The sequence below is a fragment of the Peromyscus leucopus genome, chromosome 1, assembly GCF_004664715.2.
Source record: "Peromyscus leucopus breed LL Stock chromosome 1, UCI_PerLeu_2.1, whole genome shotgun sequence".
Taxonomy (NCBI): Eukaryota; Metazoa; Chordata; class Mammalia; order Rodentia; family Cricetidae; genus Peromyscus; species Peromyscus leucopus.
In genome coordinates this window covers 12,576,657-12,597,679 of record NC_051063.1, presented here as the reverse complement: position 1 = coordinate 12,597,679, position 21,023 = coordinate 12,576,657, and the positions used below count along the sequence as shown (strand labels likewise).

Genomic DNA, 21,023 nt, shown 5'->3' with positions numbered 1-21,023 from the left:
GTCAAGAGTAAAGCTTGAACCTACTGTTATCCTCTTTGGGCAAAAAAGGCAATAATATAAATATCTGCATATAAGTCTGTAATTGTATACTAGCTTGTATAAGAATATTCAGTGAATTATTGTAGAAGGTGTTTCCTTTTGTCTTGGTATATTATCATGGTACATAGTACTAGGTTTCATAATGACATTTTCATACAAATATATAATATACTTTGGCTATATTTCCTCTACCCATTATTCTCTCTCATCTCTCCAGAAACTTTCTTATATTTTTGATCTCTCAAACGTTTTGGTCCCTATATTTGCCTTCTAAAATTAAGGTCTTAAAGAAAACAGAGTTAAACAAAAGTTCTTGCTATTCTTCATGGGAAGGTTGTCTGTTTGCCTAAAAACACTGCTCTCAACATCTATACAAAAAGGATTAAATTTTAATGCTTCTGTACAGATGTGTTATAAGATTGAGTGTATTGCTCCTCTAAAAAGGTGAAATGTTTCTGCTTATATGCTTATTTTAATTTCTACATCCTGGCCTCCCAGTCTTGATTTGAACTATTTGAGGTTATAGAAAACAAACACAAATTGGCAAAGCTAATATACTTGATGGCAAGAAAACAATCACAACATTGATTCTATAGATCACCTTAAACCTGCTTTCTTCAGCTTTAACAAAAGAAAAATACACAGTTCTATTCTTTTTAATAAAGACATGTTTTTAGAAGATTGAATCCTGGGAAGACTTGAGGAGAGGATTATTTCTTGTGTACCATTTTCTGGCGCCAGATGAAGCATTAACTCTCAGAGTTAATGTGCGTGTGTGTGTGTGTGTGTGTGTGTGTGTGTGTGTGTGTGTGTGTGTGTGTGTAAATGCTGGGTTCTTGTTTGGACCATTCTTTATAATAACCATCACATTATTGAGATGCTATTTACTAATGTGGAAAGACCAACACAGTGAAGAATAGATTCTCATTGGATTCAGATACATAACTTCATTTGTCTGAGTTTCAGATCCATTGTCAAGTGCCAGGGAGCAGGAGTGAATCCATCTAGTTTTTGATTGCCTTAAAATTTTGATGATACAGGTGCTATCAGTGTATAGGATGGTGTGTAAGTCAGCTTGCTGTCTGTATGACAAAAGACCTGACAGTAATAATGTACAAGAAGGGATGATTTGTTTGGGCCCATAGTTTCAGAGGTGTCAGTCCATCACTTCAGTGTAATTTTGTGGCCTCTGGAGAGATAGAACACCATTGCAGGAGCACATGGTGGGGTGACGTTGTTCACCTCATGGTGGTCAGATGCAAAGAACAAGTCAGGAATAGAGAAGAGTCCCACTGTGCTCCAAAGGCCATGTCCTCAGTTACCTAACTTCCTTTCTCTGTGCCACATTTGCTAAAAGGTCTCACTACCTCTCAACAATACCACAGGCTTGAGAACAAACATTTAACATATGTTCCTTTGAGGAACATTTAAGATCCAAGGAAAACCAACACATCCAACAGAACTCCCCCAAAGGAAAAATTGTTAAGCCCAAGAGACAACCACTCCACCCCACTGTAGACTTTTCCCATCTTTACAGAAACTTTCCTTATTCCTTCATGGTCACTTCTTAAATAACAATGGTCATTCTCAACATTTATGCTTTATATAATCCATGGCAAAATCTAAAGCTATTTCTAAGAGAAGCCATACAAACCCTAAATGTTGTATTCAAGGGCAGAGGCTTAGGTTAAATCCCCATAGGATGGGATGGGACACCAGCATCTGTCATAATTTGAAAATAGAAATGTATATACTACTTGCCTGTTTGACCCTGAATATGTATAGATGATACAAGATAAAGGCACAGTGTCCATACAGTTGTTGAACTTCTTCCTGAAAGAATGGACTCCAACATACTTTCAACACACTTGAAATGAAAGTTTAGGCAGCAGTGTTTTACATTTGACACAAATTTTGATTTAGTGAGGATTTAAAAATTTAGGGGTTCCATATCCATTAACTAGAAAGCTTCATCAGTTTTGTTTTGTTTTCTTTTTGCCATTTGGAAGGATACCTAAAGCAAAAAAAAAAAAAAAAAAAAAAAAAAAAGTTAGAGAATAGATTTTCCTCTCCTCATAAGCATATTAACATATACCTTATTTTTTAATAAATTATCACAGCTAAAGAGCTGAGTTAGCTAAGAACCTCAAACATGGCTTTCAAACTCCCTGTATAACAGGCTGGAAGTGTCAACAGTGTCTCCAGGGTTTATCAAGGACTAAGTTACATAATTCATAAGTATTCCATCTAGTCCATAAAGGTATTTACCTTTATGTAAGCTATTGTTTTATTAGGATAGGATTGGTGTTGACAGGAGGAATTTTACTTCAATAGGAAAATGCCTCTATCCAGGCAATATGTTTGGAATCATCACTGAAGGGTGGATAGACAGAAGTGGATGATGGGGAAAGTGGAGGATGGGGTTCCATGTGATGGGACAGTATGGAGGTAGGAAAGTAGAAGGTTTATTCATGCTATACATTATAGTTAGATTGGGCAAGATCCTGAATTTGAGAAGCCAGGAAGTGAGATAACACTGGTCACTTTCATAAAAGCTTATGAAAAAATAAATAGACATATATATTTTTAAGCCCCATATGACTAGAGGAGGCAGCCCATCTGTTTCTGGGCTTCACTTTTCTTGTCTGGGAAACGAGTAGGCTGGACTGCCTGGTCTTTAAGTTCCCTTCAGTATAACATCCTTTGATGTCCAAAAGAAAAAAAACAAAGATTCTTCCAGACATTCTCTTTGCCCTCCACTGCTCAGTCCTGTGTGGTTATTTTAAGGACTCCTTGGATGTTTCCCACTGTAATGGGGAAGAAAAGAGGATGATTTTTGCCCCATCTTACTAATTCAAACTGCTACTGTGCCATAACCATGTTGTTTGGAGTGGTCTTCTAGACCAAAGCTTACAGCATGCAGTTTTGATGGTGCATGTGTCCAGAGGTCAGCCTCTCCATCAGCTTTCCAGGGCATGTTTCAGCTCCTGATATGGCAGGCATTGACCTGACTCATTAGGGGAGGTTTGCTTCCTAGGTGAGGATCTATGAGGTTCAGGGTCCAGTTGAGGACAGCGGGCTGCTGAGCAGATGGAAGGAGATCAGTCGCAAATTCTGAATTGTGAAGACTGCTGTCACTTCAGACTTCTGACCTGTCATCCTTCTTCATTATAAATCACTGAATCTTCCCTTCTTATTGCTCTGACCATAGGGGCAGAGGCAGAGAAGAAGGAGGGATCAGTCTGAGGTAGAGCATGCTGTGACAGTATATACACAGTCAAAGACGAAGCCCAGAACTTGTTCTCACTCAATCTTGCCCTCAAGTCCATTTCCCACTCTTCCCCTCACGAAGTCTTGGGGTTCAGTCAATAGCTAGAAGGCACATCTGACATAGGCCTTCCCAATTCAGTCATTCCTTTCTGCCTCCTGGGTTACTAAAGCCAAGAGATAACCATAGTTATATATTTAGTTTTCCTAGAAATTCTGCAAGTAGAAATGCCTGCAGTTGTGTTCTTATCCTAAATTGTAATGAGAAGTACAAGACCATCAAATTCTCTTATGTTTCTATTGGACATTGCTGATTTAGCCTCTGAAGTGGACTCTCAGGTTCAGACATAAGGGAGATCAATGTCTTCTGCCCACCTAACACACAGCCTATCATTCCTTTTTCTGTGTCTGAACATAATCTCTTACCTGGGTGAGAGATCTGAGCATTGCTTTCCCCTTCCAGGTGAGACACTACAGCATGAAGCCCTAACTTTGCAGGAAGCAGTGCATCATATTCATACAACATCACAGCCACCGCTTAACACTGCAGAAGAGATTCTCACATGGAAAGAATGTTCCTAAGTCACAGTAGTATTATTTACCTCACAAATGTTTATTATAGATCGAATATTCAATATATATGTATATGAGATATAATATCATATGACATAGAGCATAAAACAAAGCACTGCTATGATTACAACTAAAAACAATGAATGATCAAAATCACATGAGTGGTCAAGGCAATGAATAATTCAGAGTGGCTGAGATTTTGTCTTGTGCAACACTGTACTGATAAATCCAGTTAGGTTGACTTTGAGTTTTCTACTCAAAGTTTTATACTCCTATTAGCTTTCTTTATGAAAGAGAAAATTGAAAATCCAAGTGATCATGTACCTCACCCAGAATGGACCAGTGTGTGAGCAAGAGTCAGAATTTAAACCTAAGCTACTACCAGCAGCTAAACAATTAATTTGTGGGTTCCCCCTCCTAAATGTTTGATAAACTCAGAGACACCCACTCCAAAGGCATCCACCTTCCCAGGAATCCTGTGCTAAAATGAGCTTAGGAGAAGTACTGCCAACAGGCTCACTAACTTCTTAATTCCTTTGCCTATTTCTAGTATAAGATAAGAAAACTATTTCTTGAAAATAAGAACCTTCTTTCTATTATAGGAATATAAGTTACTAGAGAAAAACTTGAAAGATAGGAATCTTAAGCCTATTTTACATGTTGGTGTTTGAAATCTTACTTGAATCATCCCTGGCCACTCTCAGCTGAGTGCTGATGTATCCTCTCATGAGGACCAGGCATCAGCAAGACCCTTGTGAAATGAACATAGAAGAAACAACCATGTGGCCCATAGAGTCCATGTTTTATCACATGGACTGAAATACTGAAGGAGCCAGGGAAACTAGAAAGCCATTCACGCTGTTTTTCCTTGCATTCTCCATGGGGTCAGAAACAGACACCGCTCTGGCTAATAACAGAATGCTGAGGCCTTGTGTCTGTGGTCCTTCCAAGCCTGTAATTTTAGTGTGGTCTGAGACTCCCTAGATAGGTAACTAGAGAATAGGGGTCAAGTTCACCTGAAATAAGCAGTCAGTACTATCAGGAAATAAGACATCCCTGCCCAGATGTTGTGGCTCATGTCCTCGGTCTCACTGTTCTCTTTTCTATTTTGGCTAGGCATTTGTTCTTGCAGTTTTAAATGTCTGTATTTTTTTCTAATGTCTTGTATCAGTCAGTGAATATCACAATGTAACATACCTGTGTCACCACATCTGGGGCATCCCTGAAGCTCCCCTCAGGCTTCTACACAGTTGTAAATACGTAGCAGAATAGTGCAAGAACAGGCAGAATTACAGAAAACACCTTAACAGAGTCCCCAAGTTTTAAATTTCAAATCTTTCCTCATGGAACACAGCTCTCTCCTGGGATAGGTTGCCTCTTCAACCTGCATTTGTTATGAATACAGGAACCAGGAGAGCATGGAAAACAGTGTGTGGCAGCTTCTTCCAGGAACTCCTGGATGAGACCAGACTGTGTCAGTCTCTTGTGGCTGCTTACAGTGGACCAGCACACACTGTAAGGCCAGCACCACAAAATTCCAAGCACTGTCCATCAGATTAAGCACCTGTAAAGCAGAAGAGTTCAGTAGGTGACTCTTCACTCCTCAAGTTGCAGGTTGGTGTACTCGTTGGGGTGCTTTAGTTACAAGTAATGTGAGTCAAGTTCAACTGAGCTAAGAAATAAAATGAAATGAGATGAAGCAGTAGAAAGGTATGGTGGAATCGAAAGTTTTTTTTTTAAAAAAAAAAAAAAAAAAAAAGCAGTTCCCACCCATGAAGATACTGGAATTGGGAAGCCTTAAGATTTTCCAACTTATATTTATCCGTCTTGAAATACCTAGCTAGCTCATTTCTCTGTGTGTGTGTCTGTCTCTCTCTGTGTGTCTCTCAGTCTCTATCTGTCTCTGTCTTTGTCTCCCTCCTCTCTCTCTCTAATGCTCTTCAGTTCCTGGTCCTCATGGGGAGATACACTGAGCTCCTTAAGTTACTTGTAGTCTTGGCTACATTTAGAAAGTACCTTGGGGCTATCAGTCTGATTCCAAATCCCAGTCCCAGCTGAGACAAATGCCTACTTCCAATGTCACCCCCAATGGCCAGGTGGAAAGAATATGTGCCACAACATGGATGTCAAGAATGGGCAGAGGAGAGGAAGGGAAGAGTTTTATGACATGGAAAAGGAATCTCAAGCTCCATATTATTTTTAATCCAACTACCTAGTCTGGTTACACAAAAATTAAAAAAGAAATGTGAAGCTGGACAGGTGACATGGATGCATTCAGCCTCTCCCTCTTCTACTTTGATCAAACCATTGCTGGCTTCCTGTGTCAGGATGGACAACATCCTGATGGCTAGTTTTACCCTCTGCTTGTCCCATTTCCCCAACATCAAATGTTCTACTTTTTAAAATGTGAATTCTCTCATAAAACCACTCTCTGGAGAGAAGCATAGGATTGTTATCTCTTCTCAGATAGCTGCTTTCACTTCCTGTAGACCGCTGTAGACATAAGCTACAGCTTCCTTCTTATAAGAAACACTTGCCATAAAAAAAAAAGAATGTGAGATGCCCTTTTATAGATCTTCCGTCTAGTTCTGCAATGGAGATTATTTGGATGTGAAGGAATTTCATAATGATTTCAAGTTGACTACCCCCTCCATCTCCAAGTGCTTCTGGATCACCTCCCCAGCTGTTTAAAAAGTTGTTGAACCATTAACTGCTGCTGAGGCTGCTCTGAGCTCCCTTTGAAATGGGGGTCCCCAGCTGCAGTACATAATATTAATGAGCAATAAGTGACTGCCTGCTGATTCCTCCACTGGGCCCTTCTGGGTGCTGCCAAGTACTTGTCACTGTCTCTGCATGGCCTCCTGGCCTGTCATTCCTGCAGAGTGGTGATGCCACACCAACACTCCCATCCCCACCGCTGATAGGATATCTCAGCCAGCCTATTCTGCGACAATAGAGTTTGACAAAGCTCTCAAGTTTTCTCAGTGTTGTTTGCTGACCGTGTTTGTTAGCTAGTCGGCCCATTCTACAGACAAACAGTAGAAAATGGATTTGAATCCCATACAAGAGACAGAACTGAATATGAGCTAGGCTTTACCGAGACCTGAATTTTTAGCAGAAAGAGGAAAAGAGTCAACTTTCTCCAAAACCAGACATACAGTTCCCTACCTCTACTCAGATGAGAAGCCATCAAGGATCCAGTCCTGCTCATGTGCTTTCAATTTCTCAGACGGTCTATCCATAACAGAAGCAGCAAAGGCTAGAAGAACCATGGCACTGGGATCTAGTCTATAATCAGTCAATGAACAATTTTATTACCACAAGAAAATGAAAAATAACCATGATTTTGCACACTCATTCCAACAAAAGCAAATGGCTAATTTTCCCATGAAATAATATGCAGTGTGTTCAGACTTGGATTTTAGTGCTTAGCTATGGACTAAATTGGGTCTCTGCTGCTCATATCTATGTCTGAGGAGCACGGCCTTACCCCTTTCACTCCTTGAAGGAAGAGCTATATGGAACTGAAAGCATCACACCTTAGCTTTCATTGTCTACTCAACTGGATTAAGAATCACCACACTATGTCTGTGAGGGCACTTCCAGAGAGGGCTAACTGAGGGAGAAATATCCATCCTGATGTGCTGGAGATGTCTTAGTTACTTTTCTATTGCTAATTAACAGACACTGTGGCCAAGGCAACTTATTTTTAAAAAAAAAAGCACTTAACAGGGGGCTTGCTTACAGTTTCAGAGGGTGAGTCCATGGCCATCATGGCAAGGAATTAGTCTGGCAGCAGATAGGCAGTCATGGCTCTAGAGCAGTAGCTAAGAGTTTACATTTATATCCAAAAGTTGGAGGCAAAGAAAGAAGCTGGACCTGCCATGGGCTTTTAAAAGCATAAAGCCCACCCCCAGTGACACACTTCTTCCAAGAAGACCACACCTCCTAATCCTTCCCAAAACAGTTCTACCAACGAGAGACTAAGCCTTCAAATATCTGAGCCTTTGGGGGCAATTCACATTTGCACCATCACAGGGGACCTGCAAAAAATAAAGAGCCCAGGGGCTGAGGGTCTAGTCAAAATAAGTAAAGCCAGTTGCATTCTAATACCACACACACACACACACACACACACACACACACTTCTAGCTGCCTGCCTTGATAAAATTCCCTCTGTCCCACTCTCACTCCCTCAGTGCCATGATGACCTGACGCTACTGAAGCTGTGACTCAAAATGAAAATCCTGCACATGACGTCTTCTCTGGTATTTTGGTTGCAATGACTAGAAAGTAACTAATACAATAGCCATCATGTGTGTCGTCAGCAGACGGCAGGCAGCACTATAAAACCATGTGTATTGACTCATTAAATCCTCCCAGCCTCCCTCTGAAGCAGGAAATGTTATAGTCACCATCTGTGCTGGCTAGTTTTTATGTCAGCTTGACACAGACTAGAGTCATTTTGGAAGTGGGAACCTCAATTGAGAAAACGTCCCCACCAGATTGGCCTGTGATCAAGCCTGTGGAACATTTTCTTGATTGATGATTGATGTGGGTGAGCCAATCTGACAAGGAGTAGATGGTCCTAAATGGTATAAGAAAGCAGGCTGAGCAAGCTACTAGGAGCAAACCAGTAAGCAGCACTCCTCCATGGCTTCTGCTTCAGTTCCTGCCTCCAGGTTTTTGCCGAGTCCCTGACCTGGCTTCCCTCAGTGATGGACTAATAAGTTGTAAGCTGAAATAAACTCTTTCCTCCCCAAGATGCTTCTGGTCATGGTGTTTTATCACAGCCACAGGAACCCTAACACAACATCTGACTAATAAGGAAGTTGAGTTAAGCAACTTGGCCAAGATTGTATGAATGGCAGTACTAGCATTTCAACATAGCCTGATTCTAAAGCCCTGTATCCATTATTCTCTCTATATAATGCCTATATGTCACCAAGGACTCTTAACTTGTCCCTCATCATATAATAGAAGGAGCAAATACAGCCTTCCTTCTGTAGACATGAAAATGTCTTTGTCACCTGAAAGTACCTACTTGACACTCGGGGAATAGGACCAATTCAGAGAGAATACAGAATTTACTTGTCAATTTTTTAAAAGTTTTTTTTTTTCTCCCCACAAAATCTGAGCCTCCAAGGCACTGTTTCTCAGAGCTTATTCCACGGGCTTGTGACATGAGTGTTCACAGGGGATGTTTACTTCAAGCATGGAATCTGACATACTGGAACTGAACCCCTGGGAGAGGGTCCTGGCAATCTGCACTTTGAAGAAGCCCTCCAGTGATTCTTATCACACTAAAGACTGGCAGTCATTCCACAGTTGCATCTGGAAGTTTCGGCAGCACTGCAGATCATCAATGCAACAGCGTATGATTACAGGAGGCTTTCAGGGCTCCTCTGCACTCAATAACTATTTCAGGGCACTCTGTGATGTGCAGGAAGTGTTTCTAAATTGTTGTAGTTTCCTTCTGTGTGAGGCAGCTAGTTAAGAAAGCTTCAATAAGGGCTCCAGTTAAGTGGACACTTATAAACTGTTTACATATAAAAATATACAAAGGACACTTTTGTACCCCAGACTCAAAGTGAGTCTTTCAGAATGGTATTCTGGTCATCTTTATTTATGTTTAAAGCCAAAGACTTTGACGTGGACCATAAGAGATGCCATATTCTGGCTGTGCACATCTCTCTACCATCATCAACCCCAAATCCATGTTCCCCTTGCCTCAGTAAACCTAAGCTGCCTTCAGCACACTACATATCCAGTGTCTTTGCCCCTGATCCAGTATCTTTTTGTGCCTAAGTGCCTGCACAATTCTCACTCTTCCTTCCCTGCTCAATTTGCTGCCACATCTTAGGGAGGGCTTGTTACAAGAAGTTAGGACATCCAGATATCTACCACTTCTTGGCTACCACCCATCAATCTGACCACAGCCTTTCTCTCTGTGTTAATCAGTGTGGTCACTTAATCTCCAGTTGTCTTAGCAAGTACATTATGGGCAAAATCCATAACAGTTTTGTGCATTCCAGTGTCTAGTGAAACCTTGATATAAAATAAGCATGCAGGTAATTTTTGTGAAGTATCTTGAATGAAAGGAATGTAGTTCATACTGTTGAAGATAAAGTCTTGATTCTCAGTCTGAAGTCTGACATGCTCTACAAAGATTCTACCTTCTTTCATTCCTAGCCTTTCTTCAGACAGCAGCAGAGATGGCTAGGTTTCAGAGCCAGAAGCCTCAAACATCTTTGAATGTTTGAAGCCTCACACGTAAAGATGTGTCTAGATCCCTTTAGTGTGTCAGCAGCTCTATTCCTAAAACTAGCTTTACATTTCTTATAGAATCATTACAGAGTAATTAGTGGTTAAAAGGAAAGTTAGTGGAAGAGGGGAAATTTCTGATTTTGAAGAACCACGAGGTAATTATTTGTTTGCTGTCTCACTTCAGAGGCTGAAATGTGTTCTTATTGGTGAGAGAGGAATGACCACCAGGTCATCACATGGGTTTGCTTAACTATATTTTATCATCATCACTTTGCAGTCCATCTTTAAACAGCTGTGGGAACTACCATACTTACCTTTAGTAAGAGTGTTCCCTGTAGAAGAGTTTATCTCAACCTGAGAGGAGTAATGTTGTATGAACATATGCTTAAGTTAATTTGATACTAAGGGATGATTGTAAGCATGTTTAGCAACAGAAATGTTCATCTCCTAAGACTTTTGTAGCATGTAGCACAATGGGGAATCATTTAAATTATCATCAAATAGTGTTTTCTTACTTAACTCAAAGAAATATACTTTAATATGTAATTATGTTTGTATATAATATAATGATTTTATATACATATACATGTTAGCTGTCGATATAGCTCTATGATAGAGCACCCACCTGACATGCACAAGGGTTTGGTTCCATCTTTAAAACAAGAAAAATGAGGAAGAGGAGCAGGAGGAAGGGAAGAGGAGACATAATCAAAGCCTGGTGCTTACAGGCTAGTCTTCCACTTGTTTGTGAAATACTTCCCTACAAACATTCAAAGCCAGTACCTCTCAGACTTTCTTGAGTAAACATAGTCTCATTTTCTGGATCAGAGTCAAAAAAGGTTAGGGAGATGCAGATAAATTCAGTGAGTTTGACTTCCAAGAATTGTGGATAATCATGGGTCACACGTTAAACAAATTTTGTAATTAGTGCACAAAATACTGAACTTCATTATGACACTGTCATGCGTGCACAGCATGTACTCCACTCCTATTCCTGCCCGCTCCCCTCTCTAATTCCCCTGCTCCCCTCCTGGTGATTCCCATCCCTCCCTCCCCACAGTCTCCTCTGCCTGTGTGTTATAACCTCACACTGTGTTCCTTTCCTTTCCTAATATTATCATCCTTCAAAGCTTAGAAATCTAATATTCATGTCCTAGAAGTCTGTAGGAAATGACAGGTAATAATACTATTAGCTAACAATTACATTTCACACCTGCAGATTTCTGAACACTTTCATATCCACTTCCTTACTCAGTCCACATAACTCAAAGAGAAAGATGGGATTAACAAGCCCATTTTACAAGTGAAAAGACTGAGCCACAAAGTGCCTCAGAGTCACACTGTCTCACTGTCCTTGACTGTGAGGAAGCAGGGCTCCTATTCAGGTAGCTTGCCTGCTCAGCACCCACTCACACTTACTAAACAAGAACGCCTCCTGTGCATATTTTATTCATAACAATGAACCAAAAGCCTTAGCCCTCCTTCCTTGCTTGCTTTCTCTCTCTCTATCTCTCTCTTTTTCTTTAGACCATAGGATGAGGAATGTTTTTGTTTTCTTTTCAAGGGAAGCTGAAAGTGAGCCTTCTTTCTTTCCAAACCTCTTTTTTCAAAGCCATTTATCTTTATCTGGGTCCCCGAAAGACACTAATTCACAAGACAGTCCACTAATGAGCTTTCCTCTTTGTCTCCCTCTGTCTCTGTGTTCTGCAGTTAATAGCCAAGATACCAACTATCACGGCAGTCTGCAACTTGCATGGGGAGAAGCTGCAGGTCTTTAAGCAATCTCATCCAGACATAGTGAATACACTGTTTCCTCCATTGTACAAGGAGCTCTTTAATCCTGACTGTGCTGCGGTCTGCAAATGAAGGGGATGAGAACTCTCAGAGTCATGGAATGCATCGCCGTTAAGACAAAAGCAATGTGTTCATGGAGACTTAAGGAAAATGTCACTACTGCAACATTAGGAATGTCCTGCACTTAATAGAATTATTTTTCACCGCTACAGTTTGAAGAATGTAAATATGCACCTGAGTGGGGCTCTTTGGTTTGTTTGTTTGTTTGTTTGTTTGTTTTTGAAATGATCATAAATATACAAATATAGGACACTGGGTGTTATCTTTTTTAATTTTATTCGGGTATGTTTTGGAGACAACTGTTTATAGAATTTTACTGTAGATATATACAAGAACAGAGCCGTACTTTACATGATTACTTTTCCTGTTGATTGTTCAAATATAATTTAAGAAAATCCCCTTACTAAGCTTACCTATTTCTATGTTTTTAGATAGTTGATGCATGTGGAAATTTGTAACTGTCTTGGAAAGTACTGTGCATGTATGTAATGAATATATAATATGTAAGAGTATTATATATGACAATTACGTATTCATGCACTGTGGCTTCAAATACCATGCCCACTGGCAATGGAGGTTCAGTCAGGCTCTCTCATGTGATTTACTTTCTGTTATATGTTACTTTTATGTTAGACAATCAGGGTTTTCTTTTCCAGCCAGAGTTTCCATCCATCCCTAACAACAGGATAGTACCCATTCGGAAGCAAGTCTACAAAGGAATCTGTGTAACATATAACTGCTTTCTAAAAGCTCCATTTCTATCAATGACTTCAAAGCCCTATCAAGATTGCATATGGAGGTGGGGGCAAAAGGATTTGAAGCCATTTTCCTGTTTCACAAATCAGACTGTAAACCAGACAATAATATTTCCTATTTTTCACCAGAATACAAAATATTAGGTTCCCCCCACCCCCGTTTGGATTCAGATTTCCAATTGTGAAAGATATTTGACTTTGATGCTTATTATTTCTTTAACAAAAAAGGAAAAAATCAGTCTATAGATTATGTCTACCATCAATGTTTTTAGAAATATTTGACTAGAAGTATAAAACAAGGTCCCAGTGCCATTTTGGATAGACATTTTCTAATCATTTTTTTCCAAAGAACTGAAAGAAATAGAACATACAAAGTAAAGAAGTCATTCATTAAATTCAAACTCATTATAATTTGTTAGAAAACAGGCTAATAGAAAGGAGAAAGCCATCTAGAGCCTGGGGCCTCCAATTTTTTCAGCTTCAAAATGCTATATTATAAAAATAGAGCAAAAATCCAAAAGATTAGAAAAAAATAAATGTTTTGTCTATGAGACTGATGTATCCCAAAGCCAAAAATCTTTCCTATACAGATTTAAAAGACATCCTCTATCCATATTGGTCATTTTGTAACCACTTAAAAGAACAGAATGTAAGGGTGACCTATACAGGCTCTTCACCCTAATTCCTATGAAATTAAGCACCAGAAAAGCATGAGCTTGGGGCCAGTTGTTCTTCGGGTTTCTGTAAGGCCTAGGCCTTTAGTCTGATGTAGTCCAAACTAAGATTTTCAAAGAGGCAGCTAGGGGACACATTTGTGTATAAGATATCAAAAGCTATATTGTACTAAGTGTAGCATAGCCCCTAGCTTATAAAAACCTGCCCTTTTCTCCTTACACACACAAACACACACACACACACACACACACACACACACACACACACACACACACACATCTGTAAATCTCCATTAATAGAAACTTTGGGTTTTTTTGTTTGTTTGTTTGCTTGTTTGTTTTAAATCTCTTACATTCTCCTGAAGTTCTTGGTTGAGAGTCATCTCCGAAATGCCCCAGAACTCTGGTGGATGATCAAAACAGTCCTGTTAGTCTTTCCTTTCAGAAAACGGGCTTTTCTCACCTCATGATTGATGAATTCCAAGCCATTGGGGGAAAACAAAAAGGCTTTAAAATAATGAATCTCTTTTTCAACCACTGTTATATTCAATTAATTTAACTACATTGAACCAAATTACCTTTGGTTCTGAGAAGACAGCTGTAGACTGCTTATTATGCTGCTACAGGGACTCGGTTCTTTTTGGTCTAAATGTCACTCCTGCTAGCTCTTTGTATAAAGAATTAATTCCAAGAGTCATATTTCCTTCTAATGGAAAGATACTTTTCTGATTGCTAGGAAAACAGGGTAATGGAAGGCACTCAATTAAACCAAGCTGCTTCCAAATGCGATGTATGTTTTATGATTGGCTTGCGATAGGCAATGCTTACTGTGCCTACTTGGCGGTCCCCTTTGAGCTTTGAACTCTTGTCAAACTTTGTTTTCATTGTTCTGTTGGCTCAGTGTTTCCCATTGTCAGCCTGTAAATCCTGCTCTGCTGCAAAGGGAATTGTTGGTTGCCTCCAGTTTACCTTAGAGGATTTGCTGAGAATTTTCTCCTCCTTTGCTCCACAGGTGGTGTAGGAAAAAGATTGTTCCCCACACTTGCCTGGGTAGGGGGCATTGGTTTTGAAATTGTGTCATTTCCACTAGTGCTGGCATCTCACTGGGACAGTGTGAACCTTTTGAAGCAAAAGGACAAGAGTCAGCTAGGAACTGGAATCAGAACCATACAGTGGTGACCAGTACAGGCACAGCCCACTTTCCAGCCAGAGGAGAGAGCTCCAGTTTTGGCTGCAGTTGCCAACTTTTCCCTTAAAAGAGAATCATGTCATGTTTTTAATGGTTAAGAAAGCCTTTAAACACTGCCCTTTGAACATCTCAGTGACTACAGGAAATTTCAGTAGGAAAAAAAAAAAACCTCCCTTTACCACACACAGTCGCAGCATGCTGTTCCTTCTCCTGAGAACTGGCCAATGTGCAAAATGTGGTAGGCTGAGGTTTGCGCTGGAAGAAGGATCTGGGGTCTGTAGTCTCCTCCATGCCTCAAGGATGACAATCACTGCTGGATGCAGATGTTGCACTGAATCTGCTCAGGGATGCTTCATTAACAAAATATTCATCGAGAAGGGGGAAGGGATAAATAGAAAGATGCCAATGAAACCTAAGTGGCAGAAGTTGAACATGCCAGAGAGAGACCCTCTCTAACAGGCCTCAGACCAGGCACAGTGGCTTCGTCGCAGAAAATGAAGGAACTGCTTTTCTTCTTGGGACCTGCCTAAAAGTTCTACACAAGTAAACACATTAGTTTCATTCTGTAAAATGAGCAAAGAACAAAACAACCAGGCTGCCACACATCTCCCAGTTAATCCAGGCTTCCTGTGTAAGTTGTTAGCAAAAGAAATACAGGGATGGAACTGTCAGTGGACAGAGCTGACAGCCTGTGTGAATGACAGCTCCAGTGCATCTGTACTCTGGAGAAAGAAAGACGAAGTTTGGAAGGAAAGTGAGGGATTTCAAATCTGGGTTGACAGTTATGAACGGCCATGCTGTCTGTGACTTGGCCTATCTTGGTGTCAGTTTTTCTGGGGCTCTTTTGTTCCCAGATTAAACGTTGAAGGTCAGGAGATACTTTCCAAGCGCACTTTCTGCATTTTCTTTTTCTTAATACTTTCTTCAGGGCTCTGAGCTAAAGTACCTCTAAGCAAAAAGCAGAGACTACTGCGGTCTTCAGTGATTCTATTCCTCTGGCAGTAGCTGGGAGACTCTAGATTGTACCCCACTGGATGTTAACAAGAGGCAACAAGGGACATCAGGGCATTTCCATCAAGGCTGCCTTCTTGAGCAGGTTACTTCCCAGCAGTCAGGCTGAACTATTTGGAGGAAGCCTTGAAGATTCATAGCCAGCTCCCACTGCCTCACTATAACGCTGTGCATAAGAGCCTCAAATGCTGAAATAACTCTTAGGGCCCGTGGACAGCCGAAAATGTTTGTTTTGTTGTTTGTTTGTTTTTGTTTTCTTCCTTTTTTTTTTTTTCCAAAAACACCAGAAGCAAGTAATGTCAGCGCCATTCCACACTCTTAGTTTCTCCTTATTCCAGAAGAAGGACATTTTTGGCTGCTGTCCAAATCATTTTCCCTGGCTCTTTTTTTTTTTCCTGTATTAACTCTTGCTTCTAGTGAAATTACCACAAAGGGCAGTAGGTTCAGGCAAGGATGTCTCTGCTCTGACAAGCACCAAATGGTAGATATAGCTTTTATGTATGCACCTGAGGGAAATGTCTACAGAGTCCCCTTATAAAGAGGAGGGAAATGCCACCAAGATAAAGTGCTATTTGATGCTCCATTTGCAACTGCTGGCACATCATGCATAGGCAGAAGAAAGGCCTGGTATGGGGAGCCCTGGCGTCTTTTGGAAACAGGCTGATAACCCTTTTTCTTTTTGAGGGGAGTATGTTTCAGAACCAGAGGTGCCTGCCTGTTCAAATCAACAGATGAAAACTCAACTCCCCCCCCAAAAAAAAATGGCAAGGAGTGTATGTAAATAGCCTTGCAGTTGTAGTAAGCGAGCAAGGAAATGCCCTACCTACAATATGACAGCCAACATTCAGCCGAGGTTGCATGCTGACAGTGCTTCTGAGTTACGTAAGCTGTCTTGGGTTGTCAATGATGACAGTCATCTCTGAGCATAGTACAGACCAAACAAACACATCTCTGAGCAGAAGAGGTCCACAGACTGCCAGCTTGCCGCCTCTAGTTGATATAAAAAAATCACATCTAGAGAGCCAGTCAGGCCAGATTTGATGGAGGGTGGTGTTGGAATGATGTGAGTACAGTGGGGAGAGGAGAGATCTTGCCTGTCTCATTCTCAATTGAGTTTCCACATTTACCCACCACTGCTCAAAGATAGAGCAACAAGTGGCTCGAACCAAATAGCAATCGAAAGGAAGAGGCCAATCAGTTGAATGATGGCTTACAAAAGCCACTCCCACGTGTTCTGCCGAGCTCCACTGTGGAAGAGCCGAAAGAACTAGATTTCTTGTCTATTTTTTTTTCCAGAAACTCAGATGTATAGAGCCTGTATGTGTGTCCTTAAATGTATGGCTTCAAAAATCTGTGACACTTTCTCACTTTCTCTTAGTTATACATTTCTGAGCAATTTATTCTGCCATCCAGATAGCCTTGCCCTCTTGTTCTGAAGTGCAGGTCACGGGTTCCTACACAGCAGGTAGGGCTGTCTGTCTGGCACTTTTTCCCCTGAAGCTGCTGAAATTCCTCTGAGGTGAACTGGTCACAGCAACCGTTGCTTCCTGCATGACCAAAGCACAACCTCCAGTGGATCAGAGAGACCAGGCTAGTGGTTGTCTTCACAGCCAGAACTAAAGCACAAAGATTACTGGAATGAAATAAAGCCCAACTCTGGGAAACACAGGTTGTCTGCACCCCTGTTGACAGCATGAGGGTCACATCACTTATTCTCTGGCTGTGGCTAATGGTGAACAGTCTCACGTCACCAGCACAGCTGTACATAGACACTCATGAGGAATGTCTGAAAGCCACAAGCCCCACACCCAAGCACAGCACCGTTTGCTTCATCCCATTAACACACACCCAAGAATGGAAACTACACCCACATAAAACTGAGTATGTATTGTAGAAATGTAGAGGAAAAATAAAAAATATTTTTTCAAATGTAATTACTTTTAATATATGCTTGTGGAAGGTCTAATACAATGTATGCTGTCTCTGTAATTTTTGCTGTAAATAACTAGAGACAGTGAATACACTGATTTTTCTATGTCTCTGTTTAAGCATAAGACTTTGTAACAATTTTGTAGAGGGGGGTAAACAACAAAGATAAAATATGTACTTGCTTCCTTTCTGAGTGTTTATGTACCTCTCAGTTTTTTAAATGGAAACCGGTTGTAAAGGTTTAAGCATCTTGGTGGGTCATTGGTGTTAAGTATCTGCTTCTTTTTGTAATACAACTAGGAAAGGGACAGGGCTGTCAACTAACTGCTCCAAAGAATTCAGTGTTGAAGACTGGCCTAAGACCTGCAAACTCCAGCTGAACTAGACAATAGGAAAAAGGGATGGTTAAAAAGAGACTGTTGTCTAAGTGAAATCGTCTTTACTCCTAGCAAATGGCTCTGTCCAAATCCATTCTGCATGGACTAGCTTAAGGAAAACAAACCCTGCTTTCTGATGAACAAAATATTTTTGTACGTGTTTATTTCTTATTAATGACTTGAGGTCAGACCACTCATTTGCTGAAGCCATAACTGACCTCCACCAAATAAATGTTGTAAAGAAGCTGGGGGAGGGTTGGGGAGAGACTGAGAGGTAGGGAAAAAGCTGAGATGTGGTAAACAACATAGCCGAGAGCAGGGCCAGTGAAACTGATGTTTTTCCTGCATCCCAAATATGACTTTAAAAGGCTAGTATTTTATGATGATCGATTTATAAAATAAAAAGATATTTAGATTTAAATGAGACTTTCCAATATTTTTGAAATCCCTGACAATGCTTCCTTGCTTTTAGGATTGAGATAAATGATTTTCCTTTCCTTCTGATGTTCTGAGATTTAATGCTTCTGCCACAGCTCCAGCCTACAGTACAAGGCGCAGAGCCACTGAGTCCAGAGGTGAAGCCAAGGACTGTCTGGGGCGTGGCTGTGCCTACTCCACAGCTGCACCTGAGGAGCAGTGCGGAAGGTACAGCTTGCTCCTCCTTAGCATGCACGCCCCTGTTGGCAGTGCCCCAACGTTGCATTGCCGCAAGTATGTAAAATAAAAGCATTCATTCTGAAAAGCTAAGTATACTTTTAAAAACGAGCAATGCCTCCTGTAGTCGACCACTGGTTTTTCGGGAGCTGAATTATGCTATTACCATATATTCTTACCAGCCTGTAGAGGCAAAAAGGCAAACTACAAATAAGCCCAGTGATATATGTAGTTTTTAAATCTACAATTTTCTGATCTCTCTCTCTCTCTCTCCTTGTTTAATATATAAGCCCTAATTTCTGTGTATGTGAGTAAATCTGCAGCCTGAGTCATTTAGAAAGTAAGCATTGAATTTTTTTAATTATAAATATAATAGATTAAAGCAGCACCCCCTAACAACTAAAGAGAGTTTTATATTACTTTAGAATGTAATGGGGTTTGTCCTTATTTTATGTCCTGTAAATTATTAGTTGAATACTGTTAGCATTCTCAGATAATGCACACATGATTTCTGAATGTTTCCTGTAAATGACAATCAATGTTTATGACCTTCCCTCCTTCGATGCTGAACAAATTAAAAGAAGAAAAAGAAAATAAAAGTCTCTCCTGGTGCTTTTCTTCACACACAGGGCATAAAGGAGAGGGTGGAGAGGAAAGAAAGCTGGAAGTTTAAGAATAAGGTCCTGTAGATTCTGGCTTACAAAGTTCTCTTTCTTCCAGTAAACGATGGGTTATCGTCTCAGTAAAAACTGTTGTGTCTCCCATATCTGCCATAAGTGAAAGGTGATTTTGAAGAAAAGACTCGGAGTGTGTTTTGACCAAATAGCTTACTAGAATACAACTGACTTGACCTTGGTAAGGTGGACTGGTTGGATAAATGTTGTTCTAAGAGATGTACTTCCTCACAGCTATGTCACACAGTTAAAAGAGGAGCAATGTCTCTTAAAAGTAACAGCTCTCTGTTCTCAACACTTGCACAAAAGGAAGTCCACCTACCCCCAGCAGAGCCCTAAGCAACCCCCTTTGAATATTCTGTTAAAAGCTGCAACAGGTTTGAAATGTCTGATGAATTTTTCAGCTGGTCACTCCTGATCAAGCCTCTGCATGTGTGTGGTCTGTTGTTTTGTTCTGAGTGAAGCTCCACTGAAGTCAGTGTTTCCAGCTTACATGAAATGCTTTGACTCTCGGGCAATGCCATCCTGTAGGGGAGGTAACAGTTAATAATCACAGTTGTGAGGCAATGTTGAAAAAAGTAGTTCTGAAAGAGCCAATCGCTTTCAGAAGGTGGGAGCGGCACAGGTGGGGCTCCCCAGAGCCACCGTGCTCTGGGGAAAGTGACAGGGGTTGAGGTTTCAAACGCAGAAGCACTGACTCAGCAACAGACGGAGACCAGCTCACCTTTGGAGCCAGTTATAATAACCCTGGAAGGCCATGCCAAGCAACATCTCTACCTGGGACGTGCAAACCCCAAGGGGCCCTGTGCGGAGATCACAGAAGCAGAGCTACACTGTGACAAGGAGATGCTATATGTGTCCATTGATCTCTGATCAAGTCATCTAGTGCCTGGTTAGAAATGGTGAATGCTAATGATAGAATGCTATCACAACCCATTGTAGGCTCTTGATTGTCAACAATGATGGCACACAGAACTCTATGCAAAGTTCCGCTCCTAACAGAGATCCTTTTCGTTAAATACAAGAACCCACCACATGCCATTATTACCACGCCAGGCCAAGGTACATGAGATATCTCAGGGATCAATGAGTCTGTCCCCGTTCGCCCCTCCCCTACGTAGCAGCAGCCTCCTGGCCCAATCTGAAAGGAAGCAGAAGTTCCGGGAACCCAGTAAAGTCATCCTAACAGGGGCCATCTCTGGTGATATCTTAACCTTGCTACACTTAACTGAATAACTGTGGTCATCTGATGTCAGTTCTTGATGACGTTGTCTCACAGACCTTCACGCAGTCTAAATCCATGGTACAATGTAAGCATTCTGAAACTGTCAGCTGATGCTTGGGGACTTCCCTTCTTTCCAGTTTCAGCCATTTACTGTTACTCTAGCGTCACCCCCTACCAGCATCCCCAAACACACATGCTTCTAGGAAGCTCAGTGAAAAGGAGGAGGACAGAACTCCAGCCACAAAAGAATGACTCCTCCCTTCTTTTTCTCCAGAGATGGAGCCAGAAGTAGTAACAGGGTGTCCCTGAGTGGCTAAGAGGTGATGTAGCAGATGTGCCTTCACAGATTTTCACAGAAGACTCAGCTAACAGAAAGGAAAAAAAAGTGATCAGACCTTAATGGAAAATAACAAAATTCATTAAAAACATTGTTTTTTACATAAAATCCTGATTTTTTTTTTTTAACCAGGACCCTCTTAAATCTTCCGCCATGCTTTAATTAAATCACAAAATCTCCAACAAAAAGAAGTGATCA

The 21,023-nt window shown here is 40.9% G+C and overlaps 1 protein-coding gene across 2 annotated transcripts in view; it reads left to right on the top strand.

The window, feature by feature from the left end:
* Positions 1-17,527, top strand: part of Rorb (RAR related orphan receptor B) — a 183,437-nt gene extending 165,910 nt beyond the window's left edge. For both annotated transcript variants that reach the window (XM_028874901.2, XM_028874899.2), the window contains exon 10: positions 11,857-17,527. In XM_028874901.2, coding sequence (XP_028730734.1) covers positions 11,857-12,012 — 156 coding nt within the window. In that variant the 3' untranslated portion in view covers positions 12,013-17,527. The remainder of the gene's footprint in view (positions 1-11,856) is intronic.
* The last annotated feature ends 3,496 nt before the right edge of the window (positions 17,528-21,023 follow it).